Source organism: Stylophora pistillata, chromosome 12 (assembly GCF_964205215.1).
Source record: "Stylophora pistillata chromosome 12, jaStyPist1.2, whole genome shotgun sequence".
Taxonomy (NCBI): domain Eukaryota; kingdom Metazoa; phylum Cnidaria; class Anthozoa; order Scleractinia; family Pocilloporidae; genus Stylophora; species Stylophora pistillata.
Window position 1 is genome coordinate 18,590,803 of NC_142530.1, and position 12,818 is coordinate 18,603,620.

The 12,818-nt window shown below is 40.3% G+C and overlaps 2 protein-coding genes across 3 annotated transcripts in view; one reads left to right on the forward strand and one right to left on the reverse strand.

The window, feature by feature from the left end:
• Positions 1-12,818, reverse strand: part of LOC111328267 (uncharacterized) — a 47,586-nt gene that overhangs the window by 12,509 nt on the left and 22,259 nt on the right. The gene's annotated exons all lie outside the window — the stretch shown is intronic.
• Positions 2,717-12,534, forward strand: LOC111328225 (beta-1,4-N-acetylgalactosaminyltransferase 3). The gene is made up of 4 exons (XM_022932616.2): positions 2,717-9,612; positions 10,542-11,061; positions 11,517-11,661; positions 11,932-12,534. Exons 1-4 carry the CDS (start codon positions 8,498-8,500, stop codon positions 12,078-12,080), a joined length of 1,929 nt encoding a protein of 642 aa, XP_022788351.2. The 5' UTR covers positions 2,717-8,497; the 3' UTR covers positions 12,081-12,534.

Sequence of the window (12,818 nt, forward strand, 5' to 3'; positions counted from 1 at the left end):
GCATTTTTGCCATTGCTTTTGCCTGCTATCTTTTTAATGGCGGAGACCCTAGGCAGGTAACCTTTGATCCCTCAAGAATGCGTTCACATTTGGCTGAGTGTCTGAGAAATGAGAAGATGAGCAATTTCCCAGTATATTAATAGTAACATGGACAAACCTAGAGCAATACTTATTTATAGGATGCAAGAATTAAAAGGAACAAATTAGTCATAGATCTAAGGGCTGGATGACCATATCTTTTGTGGTTAATAGGCCCGATAGAATTTGAGATTCTTCATATCACAGGGAAAAAAGGTGTTTGCCTCAGTGGTATACTATTGGTAAATATTGGGAATTAATTAAATTTTTACTAGGAACTCTAATGAAACTATTGCCCTATTTATTGGAAAGATGGAATCAATACCAAATTTTAACAATGGGATATTGTCTGGTGGTGGTCCAACTGACATTGAGATAATTAAATACCAATATTTACCAGTGACATACCACCAGAATTCGATCAATTAAAGGAACTTGAAAGTCTACTGTTCCACGGTGATTACTGGAAACAAAATCTGTTGGAAGTGTGCCTTCTAGGTTGGCGTATTTTCGGGGGAGCAGCCCTATTACCCTCTCCACATGGATACGTACGTTGGCGATGCCACTGGTCTCCTCAACATCAATAGGGTCCAACTGTTTCAACCCTTTGGTGAAGATAGGGATCACCAGCTTAGCATGCTTTAGACTGACACTTTCAGAAATGGTAAACACCTGACGGCCATAACTAAATCTCCAGGCAGTGGCTTCTCCAAGAAACCACAGTTCTCAGTGAGATGTTTTTCTGATGTGCGACCTCCCCATGCCTTAGACACCCAAAAAATTGTCCCTCGAGGTGTGATACTAATTAGTATTTTAATGATATTGTGATGTTTATACGAAGAAAATGTTTGAGCTCTAGCAAGAAGATTAGAAGGTTTTCGATGAACACCTCAAAACAGTCAATGATTACTGTCACCTTGTTTCCAAATGAATGTCTGAAACACATAGGCATAGTGTGCCACAGCTGGTGCCTCTATGGCCAGTACACAAGTGGGAAGAGCCTAGCATCCATAATTCGAATCCAGGAAGAAAAAATCCTTGAAGCTGTACTAACAGAAATAGAAAAACGGTAGGCAAAGTCTTGAAATGGGACATTAGGCCGTAGCTTCATCAGAACAATTACAAACTATTGAAATTTATCAAGAGTAAGGCTTTTCCTGTTCACAGAAGGTGCAACATGTTCAAATGTTTTCATCAGCACTTCGATGGACGGCAGCCCCGTATAAAACCGCACTTTGTCGTCGGTATCGAAGAAATCTCTTCCAGGTGCCTTGTAGCCACAAAGTCTTTTAAATAAATACTCAAACTCTTCAGTTTGAGTCCCTTCACTGGCAGCAGTTGGTGCCACTTCGGGCTCTGTTTGTGTGGAGGAAAGTGCTAACTCTTTAGTTTCGCACTTCGCTCCCTGCTCATCGCAAAAGTTATCTGTATCCATTCCATCAGTCAGCTGTTCCTCTGTAGTTTATGATGTACTAGCCCCAGATTCAAAATCTAAATCACAGATGCAATCACTGCGTTGTTGTAAAAGTTTTCTCTTCTTTATGGCTTCTTGCTCTTGTTGTTCAATGGCGGCCTTCCGTCTCCTTTCAACTCTCTCAAATCTTTCTACAGAAGCTTTAAAGTCCTTTGGACGTCGATATTCTTTCTTTCCTAAATTTAGGGAAGGTACCCAGTCTGGATTGAATTGATCGAAGTCGTTCGCAGGCTGTCCTTGGTTAAAATGACGACCGCAGACTCTTTCTGTCTCGAGGATATTCTTCTCTGCAGTATCGCCACGACTTACTGCACTGATCCACTTTTCCCTACGCTTTCTAGTCAGTTCCTCGTATTCTTCGCCTTGGTTAGTGATGATTTTGGGTATCCGAAAGAATCTAAGACCTTTATGTTTGCCACTTTTGGATCCACATCCCCACACAATGCATAAAACCACGGTTAACTCTCATACGTTTCCTCACACTAGCTCCTCTTTTCGATCAATTTGTTTCGGGACTGTCGAGGGACACCAACATGGCGGATAGCAACCGTTGTCAAGCAAAAGGTCACGTGGGTGAAAAGCAAGAATTGCCTCCTTCCATAAATCAGGGAAATGACCAGACTGCAAAGATGAATTAATTACAGGCAAAAGAACATCCATACACTCAATTACCAGTGAGGTGAGTACAGGATCTAGTGAACATGGCTTCTTAGAAGATCGCATAATAATGCGCCGTACACCATCCACTGACAACGATTTGAAGTTGGTAAGTGAGTTATAAGCAGGAATATTATCCATATCTTGTGTCAACGACCTGGAAATCAAAGCGCTTCCTGGTTTAGAGTGAATGCCTGTCACTTTGTCAACGAAGAACCTGCCAATGTTGTTTGCGACCGCCCCAGCGTTGGATCCACCAGGCAAGGATAATGTCTTAGATTCTGATAACAAGGAGTTAGCGGCTTTAAAGAACCTGCCCTGGTCAGCGCTATTTTTCTTGATGAACTCGTGTAATATGAACCACGCGCATGGTTCATCAGCAGTGTTGCATGGTTCTTTTTCTGTTTGAAGACAGAATAATGCATTGGATCCTTTGTAGTTCTCCATTTACGCTCCGCTTTTCTCCTTTCTCTGATAGCGGCCTTGATCGAATCATTAAACCAAGGCATACCAGGCCTGTTGACCACAGTTTTACTCTTCAAGGAGCGTGAGATTCGATAAGCGATGAAAGGATTGAGTTATAGCAGCTAACAAGATCATCCAGGCTTAAATTGACAATGTTATCATTGCACAGTGCTGAATTAGCAAGATCACTTTTAAAAGATTCGATATTAACTGACTTGAAGTTCCTGTAGGTGAAAGTTTTAACACTTGCTTCAGGCTCTATGGAATTGAGATCACAGAGACTAGCTGCGTGATCAGAGAAAAATTGACCGATCGTGGGATTGTTCTTTATGATCGAGTCTGATTGACGAGTGATTATCAGATCCAAGGTATTGAGTAGGTCCAGTTACATGTTGTTCTAAGCCCATGGATTCCAAAGTGTCCAGAATATCGCCAGCATCTGCATCGCCGTTTATATCTACGTGAAGATTAAAATCGCCGACGATCAGGATTGGTTGCATAGATGAAATAATCGATTCTAAATATGACGTGAAATCGCTAACAAAGGAATTGGTGAAGGGCGGACGGTAAACAATCACTAGTCTCACAACGAATGAGCCAGACTTCACTAAAAGCTCAGAGAATTCGAATGATGAAGATGAAGAATTATTATCGTTTTGTTTAGTCGTAACCACTGAAATGGAATCCTTATAAAGTAAGGCCACGCCGCCGCCTCTGCGTCCGATACGAGGATAACTCACAAGCTTGTAGCCAGAAGGAATAATCTCAAGCTTTGCAGCAGTGTCGTCTGCCGTTAACCAGGTTTCGGTAAGGGCGAACAAATCAGCGTTATAGTGACTCACCAATTCCAGAAAGTCGGCAGATTTTTATTTGATGGAACGGACATTGATCAGGCACAACGAAAGCGGCAGTTGTGATAAGGTTTTCGGAGAATAAACTGGGTTGGATGTTACATTCGTAAGATTGTTGATATTTCTTGATCGAAGAATTGATCGAGACCATGAAGTACTCACATGCTGCCTGTAATTGCTATTTAAGCAAGGTCCAGGATTAGGATTAATACCTCCGCATCTGGCCAGTCGATTTAGTTGAAACGTAGCTGCGATGGCCGAATAATAGACAGTTCTTGTGGCCAGGTATGCTTTCGTCCTTGGTCGATGAACAAGATGGCAGAGATGACAATAATGCAATACATATGTATTGAAGCGGAGTAAGAAGGCTGAATCTGTTATTAGAGACCTTAAGATCGAGGTTTGGCCATCTTACCGCAAACGGCAAACCGCGGTTTGCCGTCAGCGGTTTCACGTTAGCCGTCTGCCCATATTTGAGACTTAAGATTCGCGGGTGGCAGGACAATTGAATTATGAGAAATTACTGCAAAAACATGATGGCTGCTGCCCGAAGGTGATAAGTGGATTAATGTGTTTGTTGCATTTTATTGATTACTTAAGGAGGCTGGATATAGTTTTTCACTTTTCTGATGTAAGATATTTAAACTAAAATTACGAAGCTTAGCTTTAACGAATCGCGATCACATTTTCCCCTGAAAAAAAGATATTATTGAAGAATCAGTTTGTTGCAAATATATTGAAAAATTCGTTGCCATGGCAACGTTGCTGGCTTGCGATGCTGGGTCCAAAATTAGACTTGACTTGAATTTTCTTAAAAACTGGACGTTGAATTTATTTTAGATTTTGCATGCGTCCTTTGACTGTCTTAATCTGCTTGACTGTTAAGTTTAAAAAATTCTGTCAGAAAGTTTAAGGAAAAGAGGCCTTTTTTAGAATTCATCGTTAACTTATTTTCCCTCTGAAAGAATTTTTTCGAATTTTTGTAAAACACGCACAGAGCCGTTCAAAGTTAACGTACAAAAAATAAAAAAAATTCACCGAGCGGAAACGGAAATACGTAAGTCTAAAGTTTCAAATTTCCGAAAATTTCGACTCGACAAGATGGGCAATCGCGCATGCGCAACATATGTGTCACGCCACGACACTTGCCACGGACGCCACAAGGTTTTGGACGTCTTCTTCGCCGAACGTCCTTCGCGCTCTTCTAAAGAGCTTCATTTTGCTAAGAGAGGTTCACCTTCTGGGTGGATTGCGCCTGGAAATGGCTGCTGCTCTATTTGCCTTCAAAGTGCTGGATTATTTTGTGCAAAGTGTCGGGATGTTTCCTCTTGGAGCTGATCGATGCGGTGGGGTTGGCGATTTGCTAAGAATGGAGACCAGTGCTTCCTTCCCACCGTTGTTGTAAAGATCTTTTAAGTCATCGTAACACAGACCGCTTTCTGCAATTTTCTGAATGATGTTTTCTTTGACGAGGAGCCCGTTATCGCCCTGTGAATAGTACTTGTCTTTGAAAGTTTACATGCGTTTGTGGCGTACGTCAAGAAAGTCCATGTCTACGAAAGCGGAGGAAGCGGATTTCACATGCTGTTCTTTACAATGTCAGCGCTCGTTAGCTGCAACGGGGATTGAAAGAGGACACAGTGGAGGGAACGTACATCTTCCAAAGCATCGTGTGCGTTGAAATCTTCATAAAAACAGCTTGATACACAGAAAGGAGATTGCTTTTACATGGTTTTCCGTCAGGATTGAGAAGAGCGTTACCGCCTTTAGCGGGTGTTATGATGAGTATAAGACTATCGGCGAAAAACACTTTCTTCGACGATAATGTTTCTTTATTTGAATTTCCAGCATATCGAAGGAGTGTAGGAGTGTCGAACACAGAAGAATTATGGCCAATTTAAACGGTGTGACAATGCGTACTGCTGGAAAGGAAAGTGGTAAAAGATTGAAGACATTCGCTCAGGAGTGTACTGGAACATTCTCTTTGAGCAAAGTTCTCTCACCATTCACAGTTTTGACAGTGACTTGTTTACACGAGAAGCGTAGCTGTTGATAATGCATGTAGGTAGCGCCTATTTAGTGTTCCGGAAACCAGCCACGATATGGGAAAATAGCTTTGACGATCGCGATCGTGTTTGCGGCCGGATTCACGCGTATTTTGGTCACTTGAGAGTGTTGTAGCTTTCCGTTTTTGAAACACACTACTAATAAAGTTAGAAGAAAGTGTAGGCAGCCCACCTAGAGGCGTAAAACATAGTCTACTAGGCAGATGAAATAATGATTCTGGCCTAAGCGCGGCGGCCATGTTTGTTTGTTTGTGTTTTTCTTTTTTGCAACTTTTAAAAGTCCCGGGTAAATTAGAACCCAGTCTGCGCACGCCAAAGAAACTATATCCAGCCTCCTTAATGAGCGCAGAACACTAAATCTTTGATCCTCTTTAAATTAGGCAAGACTACAAAGATCTGCTTGACATTATGCAGCTGGACGATAGTAGTTCTGAGGGTTCGTTGTTGAGCAATTAACGAAGATCTCGATTTCTTCTTTCTTGAAGTAGCTTCGTATGGCTGGTCATCTGAACAGCATTCATGCATTCACATATCATCGTAAATTGGCTTTTGTTTAACCTCAAAGCAATCCGACCGGCAAAACAGTTTTAACAACAAATAGCTGGCCGCCATGTTTGTTTTCAATCATTCGTTCACTTCTTTTTTAGCTGAGAAATCGTCTTCAAAATTACGTTTCTAAGAAAAAAGAATTCAATAATTAATAACCGAAAGAGTTCTAAAAAGTAGTTTTCCTCTCAAACATGGGATTTTGATGTTTTGGGTGCAAAAAAACCTTGCAGTAAATCACTTACTTCTAGAGTGTAGTCCAGCCGTACAAAACGTGAACCTTAAACTGCAAGCCTGACGGCAAGGCACTGGTCACGTGCCTTCTTGACGTTCGCGGTTTGCGGGAAATGCCTAGAAACCTCGATCTTAAGTTCCCTCTTAGGTTTGTTTTATCGTCGATAAATGGATGCTCGGTAACATTGCTGAGCCGTTCGTGGTAGTGAGAGCCGTGAAAATAATGAAAATCAGTGTTAGAGTTGAGGAAGACCAGCAGAAGGAGAAAGACACGTGTGACCGCCATTGAATTTGCATAAAGTTCAATGATGTACCAGGCCGCACGGCATTGCACGGCTTTTGTAATGAGCAGTTGACCCGCCCTGCGCTTGAATTATTAAATGACATTTATTACCAAAGGGAATAAATTAATTTATACAACCTGTGCCGCGTTTTATCATTACCCCGGATGGGTTACATCCGGGACTTACAATGGCAGATACTTAAACATACGAACTTGTGATTTCGGGCCTCCTCCGGCTTTCACGGGTGCTTAAACCAGTCAGGAAGTTTCGACATTTTTAAATTGCACACGTACCACTACCTGCAACTCATTGATTCAACGGCGATAATTGACGTCATTTTTGAAGAGAAAAATGTGTCGTCTCTTTATCAAAGCAAACCATAAGGTTCAACCTTTCATGCAGTATTTAGTTTTCATTCACTAGCACATAAATCTCGTTTTCATAAGAATGGTTGCCACATTGACCAAATTGACTATTGGCCGAAGGAAGGATTCATAAGTTATATGGGTCAGGCAGCATGCATGCAGTTGGTTGGACTCTGGCTCACTGCTACGGCGAATTGTTAATTTTTCTGCAATTTCCACTTATCCAGGATTTTTTCTTTTAAAGCATGGGTTTTTCTCTATTGCAGGCTTATTCTCTGTGGCGCTGAAAATCTCTCTAGATAATCACGGTTATATACACTGATAACTTGTTTGATCAAACGCTCCCCGTGTTCATTTTGAACCGGTGACACTTGGATTTATACGTTGCCTCCTTTTACTAGTATATTCAGACAGACAGACAGACAGACAGATGCCTTTATTTAATTTTAGGGCACAAAGGGGCACTTAAAAGCAACCTGCTATTAACAAGAACCCTGAGCACAGTGACACAAATGTCATGAAGAAGTTGCATAGAGCTAATATTGTAAAAAAGTTTCATAAATTGGATGCCAAACGTTACAACAGTTAATATGTTTTGGTATAATTTCAAAGCTGAGCATAGAGTTTCCAGCAATGTGATTGGTCGAGCGGTTCGTATGACGCTATAGAAACCGCTCCACGTGGTTTATATAATATTTTAAAATAAAATGTTAGCAAATGTTACTAAAATGTTATGATTTTAGAAATTTCTCTGTTGTTCAGCTCTGAAATTATACTAAAATATTATTCGCCTCAGGTTTGGTGATTCAGTATCGTCGAACAATCCCCTCGACTTCGTCTCGGCGAATTATTGTTTAATATAAAAGTTGCATGAAAATAATATTAACACATTCATGATATTAAAACTTTATATGAACTTTTTTTATAAACTTTTAGGTCCCCACCACGCACCTTTTTTCTTGTGCAGGATCGAAGCGGGCAAGCCTAAGCGGGTCAGATGGGTACGATTAGCCAACCGGCACATAGGATTCGCATCATAATGCTACTCACGGGCGCTGCTAGCTATATAATGATTAAAATTAATGTTTGTACAATATATTTAATTTATTCTTTAGAAAATTTACAATAAACAATACTGAAAACTGTGGTGAGATAAAAAAAAGATGTCTGCGATTTCTTTTCGACTTTTTTTCGTTTTGAAAGAACATTTATAAGTGTCCATGAAGAGTATGTTATTCAATTAATATTTTTAATGGGTTTGAGGTCACAGAGAACAAAATGATATTAGACCTGACGGTTAGGCTTTTCTAATTTCAATACTCAAGTGGACACTTAAAAATTATTTACACATCAGAATATTAGAAACTTTGTGTCAAACTCTTCCATGACTGATTAAGAACAAGATTACCCGTTTTCACGATCGTTTGCCAGTTTGCAATTACTACCCGGTCAGCATTATAAAACTGCGCGAGATAACATGAGAACACGTCGTCGATTCTTCCAAGTCGTTGCCTTCGCAAAATTTAAGTTTCGCTATCAGCGATTTCGAAAACCTGTTAAGGTTATGCTCTCTGCTTTAATCCTTTGGTCAATCTGCTTTTATGTCTTCCTGAATAAGCCGGACTCATCACTCACCACGCATAACGCTGTCCAAGCCGCGGTAAAAAAGGAAGCAATAATGACTCCTGGAAACGTCACACCACGTTTCATCGTTGCTACGGGTGCTCTAAATATTCACGTATGGCGAGAGGTTTGTGGCTCAAGCATCCAGAATCTGCGTCAAAATTTTCTTTTTCCGGATTATCCTGACGAAATTTTCATGAAGTTCAGTGTGGTTAAGTTTCAAATTACAGACAATACCATCGATTATGGTCAACGGATTTTTGGCTTTCTTCATCCTCCTCAGAGCGACGAATACAACTTCGCCATAGCGTCTGATGACGAGTCGGAGTTGTGGTTCAGTCCTAGTTATGATCCGGAACAGAAACGATTGATTGCGCGAGTTTATAAAGAAGGAGTAAATGCTTGGACCAAGAAGGATCAACTTGATAAATATCCTGAACAAATCTCAGAACATCTAATGCTTTCTAGAGACAGAAAATACTACATAGAAGTTGTGCATAAGCAAGGAATTGCTCTTGGTTTTGTACAAGTTTATTGGAAGCGTCGTCATGAAACCGACTTTTACCTTGTCAGTTCGGAATACTTGTCGTCCCATACAAACGATGTTACGGTCACCAAGGCAAAAGATGTTTTGCACAGTTTGCTTTCGGAGAACTACCATCAAGATCTTGAGCTGAAATCTGAATCAATAGATCCTGAACGCCTGCAATTTCTTTCCCTTCCTTTGATCCCAAAAGATATTTATCTTCCCTTGTGTGATTTACAGTCTAACTATTTGTCAAATGGTAAAGTGTATCATTATCAAGGTCGCAAAGCGGTTCAGTTATCCAGTGTCTACCCTGCTGATGAAAGTAGTATGCTGACTAATAGTGGAAATTCGTGGAGTCGGCCTAACAAAATTGCTGACAGGGACACAGTTCAAGCAGCCATGGAGGAGATAGTTATGTCGTTAAAACGTAAAACCTCAAAGTAAGTTGATCTAAAAGTTAAAAAATCGAAGGTATAACAAATGTCAAAAAGTCAAGAATTATATCACTGGGTTGCTACGTAACGATAAAAGTCCATTAACGAAAAAGAAAAAAAAAACCGATGTACAAATGGACACGATTCGAACGGAATGCAAATAACAGACAGCACTCCAAGCTAACTGGGACCGTTTGATTGCCAAGGCGATCGAGAATTGAAAAAATTAGAAGTCGCAAACTTGACGACCTAAATCACTTGGTGATTTCGGTCCAACGTAAAAGTGAGATAAACATTTACATACGATGTCATAGAAAGACTGTCAATTTCTTTGCTAAAACAAATACCTCTTTCTTCTCGTTTGGGTGTGATGTCGCATAAAGCTCAATGAAAGCATTACTACTCGATTTACTTTATGGTTAGCAGTAGAGCCGTGTCGTCTAAAACTGCAGATTTTTCTTTTCTCAGGCGAAAACTCTTTCTTTTTTTGTTTTTTGGTGACCATTCTGTGACTCTAGATTGCCAAATGGCGATTTTGAAAGGCGCTGGGCTGAGAGCCCTGGCAAAGGCCCAAAAACTGTGATTAGTCTGACTAGCTTCTTTCAAAGACAATGCAAAGTGAAATGCAATTGCCGTCATTTTCTGCTATTGATCATGTTTTTCGAACCATCATTATGGTACGCTATGCTTAAATGTTAGTAAATGATCTATTTTAGTGGTTAACCATTCGGGCTGAGTTAAGAAGTAATGCTTTGGGACTAGAACTTATCACATCAAAGAGGTATGCGCACGTCACTAATTGGCTTAATGCCTTGTTCCCTTCATCTTGGGAGAGGGAAAAACCCTGGCAACCAAGGTTTATTTAGAGATACATATTAAAGCCAATGAAGGCCACTAACTTATTGAACTGATGTTATTCTTTGATTTACCTGCAGAAAATATGTTCTAAAGAGAATTCACAAGGTTTTAAACATTCCAGATCCAGTTCACGGCGTTCTTTACTCCGTGGATCTTGAAATCGGTTTACAAGACGCCAATCAATCATTTCGTTTATCGGAGCATGTGTTTGGTAAGGATGCCAACCCCAACTTCTGTTTTCCTCGAGGTATGAACTGGAATAATAAAGCAAAGGTGTACTTTATTCTTCCCGTCAAAGAACAAGGCAGATGGGTGTATCATTTTATTAACCAAATCACTATAGCCAGCTCTTTAACGGGCGACACGAGCTTCCATGTTATTGTCGTCGATTTTGAAAGCGAAGATATTGACATGACAAAGGCATTTAACACGACTCTTCTTCGTAACAGACACACGATTGTTCCATTAAAAGGAAAGTTTTACAAGACAATGGCTCTGAACAAAGCTGTTGAGCATGTTCCAAGTGTACACGACATTTTGTTTTTATTTGATCTTCATATCGACGTTCCCTTAGACATATTAGACAGCGCTCGTAAGGTGAGTTTCTGTTATGATTTGAGTAATGATTATTTATTCATTAATCTATATATTTATGTGGTATTTATTTTAGAGATCCATGATCTCGCGGGCTTTTATATAGATACCGATCGTAGTGCTATGAATAAGCACCAGTAAACCTTTATCGAAAATGACTACTAATAGATTGACGGTGTGCCTATTGATGCTATATTCTACGTACAGTCCCTGCTTTTGGCGAAGACGGTCGCACCGTTTAAAAAAAGATTAGTTAGAGCGTCGCACGGAACCCTGGGACTTCGTGGGCCTCGCACCTAGAGTTCCGCTTAATTAGCTCGTTATCATTCTTTTTTTTTTTGCTGACTATTTTGACACGAGCTACGGACTGCTCGAAGTTTATCTGATGCGAGCGCGCCTCACCGATCTTTCTATACTGATTTATTTTAATTTAATCATATTTTTTTTTTGTTATGCAGAACACAATAGAAGGACGTCTTGTTTACGCTCCCATAGTTGGCCGGCTGCATTGTGGCAGTACTTACGTGGATCATAAAGGTTACTGGGAAATGAATGGATTCGGTTTAATGAGCATTTATAAATCAGACTGGGTACGGTTCAAAGGTAAACAACATCAGTTTTCTGTTGAACGCTCTTATATATAAAAAAAATATATTGATTTTTATTTCATCAATTCCTTCATCTTGAGGCGGGATGGGGGAGGGAGGAGGAGTGTGAAAAAACACTTTATTTACAAAAAATATTTTTTTTTAGAAAAAATAAACGCAGAGGGAAGAAAAGGCCAGCAGGTGGACACATGAACAAAAAGCCCCCACCCCCTTCCCCTTAGCTTAAGGTGTGGATCCGCCACTGAGTCATGTATATTTTCTTTAGGAATGAACACTGAGGACTACAAGTACAAGTGGGGCGGAGAGGACTGGGACTTACTAGACCGTGTTATTAATGCTGAGCTAAAAGTCGTTCGAATAAAGCATGCGGGCCTATATCATCATTATCATACGAAACAAAAGTCTTGGAACTAACGAGTCCAACACAGAAAATTCCTTTACTCCTGTCGAGGACTGGAGTAGATATATATTGTTAACGATCGACGTTCCGTTAACCGTTATGAACGCACGCGGTCGATCTGCTCGAACGGCATGCCAGGCGGGAGCCAAGGAGACTGGGTCCAACACACGAATTCGAGACTTGTTAGAGATCTTTCCGGCGAAAAAATGGCGAGAAGACCTTTTTCTTTTGTTCCGCAACTAGGAGGAGCACCGGTGCTTTCTCCAGCTGGTTGATTTGCATGTGTTCGTCAATTCTATAATATCTTGAACAATATTTCAGAATTTCAAGAGAGATATCTGGAATGTTTATGTTTTATAGTTTTCGGGCTAACAAACACAGAACTAAAGTTATTCTCTCATAGCATGACTTGGTTTTGATCTGCTCTTTGCCATGAGATAAAATAAATTTAAAGGTACCTGCATTGAATATATTTAAAAAAAGTTTAGTGCGATGTCACCGCGATAATGTGAACTAAACGCATGAACTACTTTTCCAGTGCATATTATGTCAGGGTTAGTTTCCTTGCCAATCAGCGACAAACAAAAAAATTCAGTCACATGTCGAGGACACAATCGTTTTCACAACCTTGTTCTCCAAAAAGCGAGAAGAGGAAAGATCTGAACGATCGTTGCAATGAGCGATAGCAATGACTAAAAGTCCAAACGACACTACGACTATGCCAAATGGTAAGGCATGTGGTTTGTCACTAA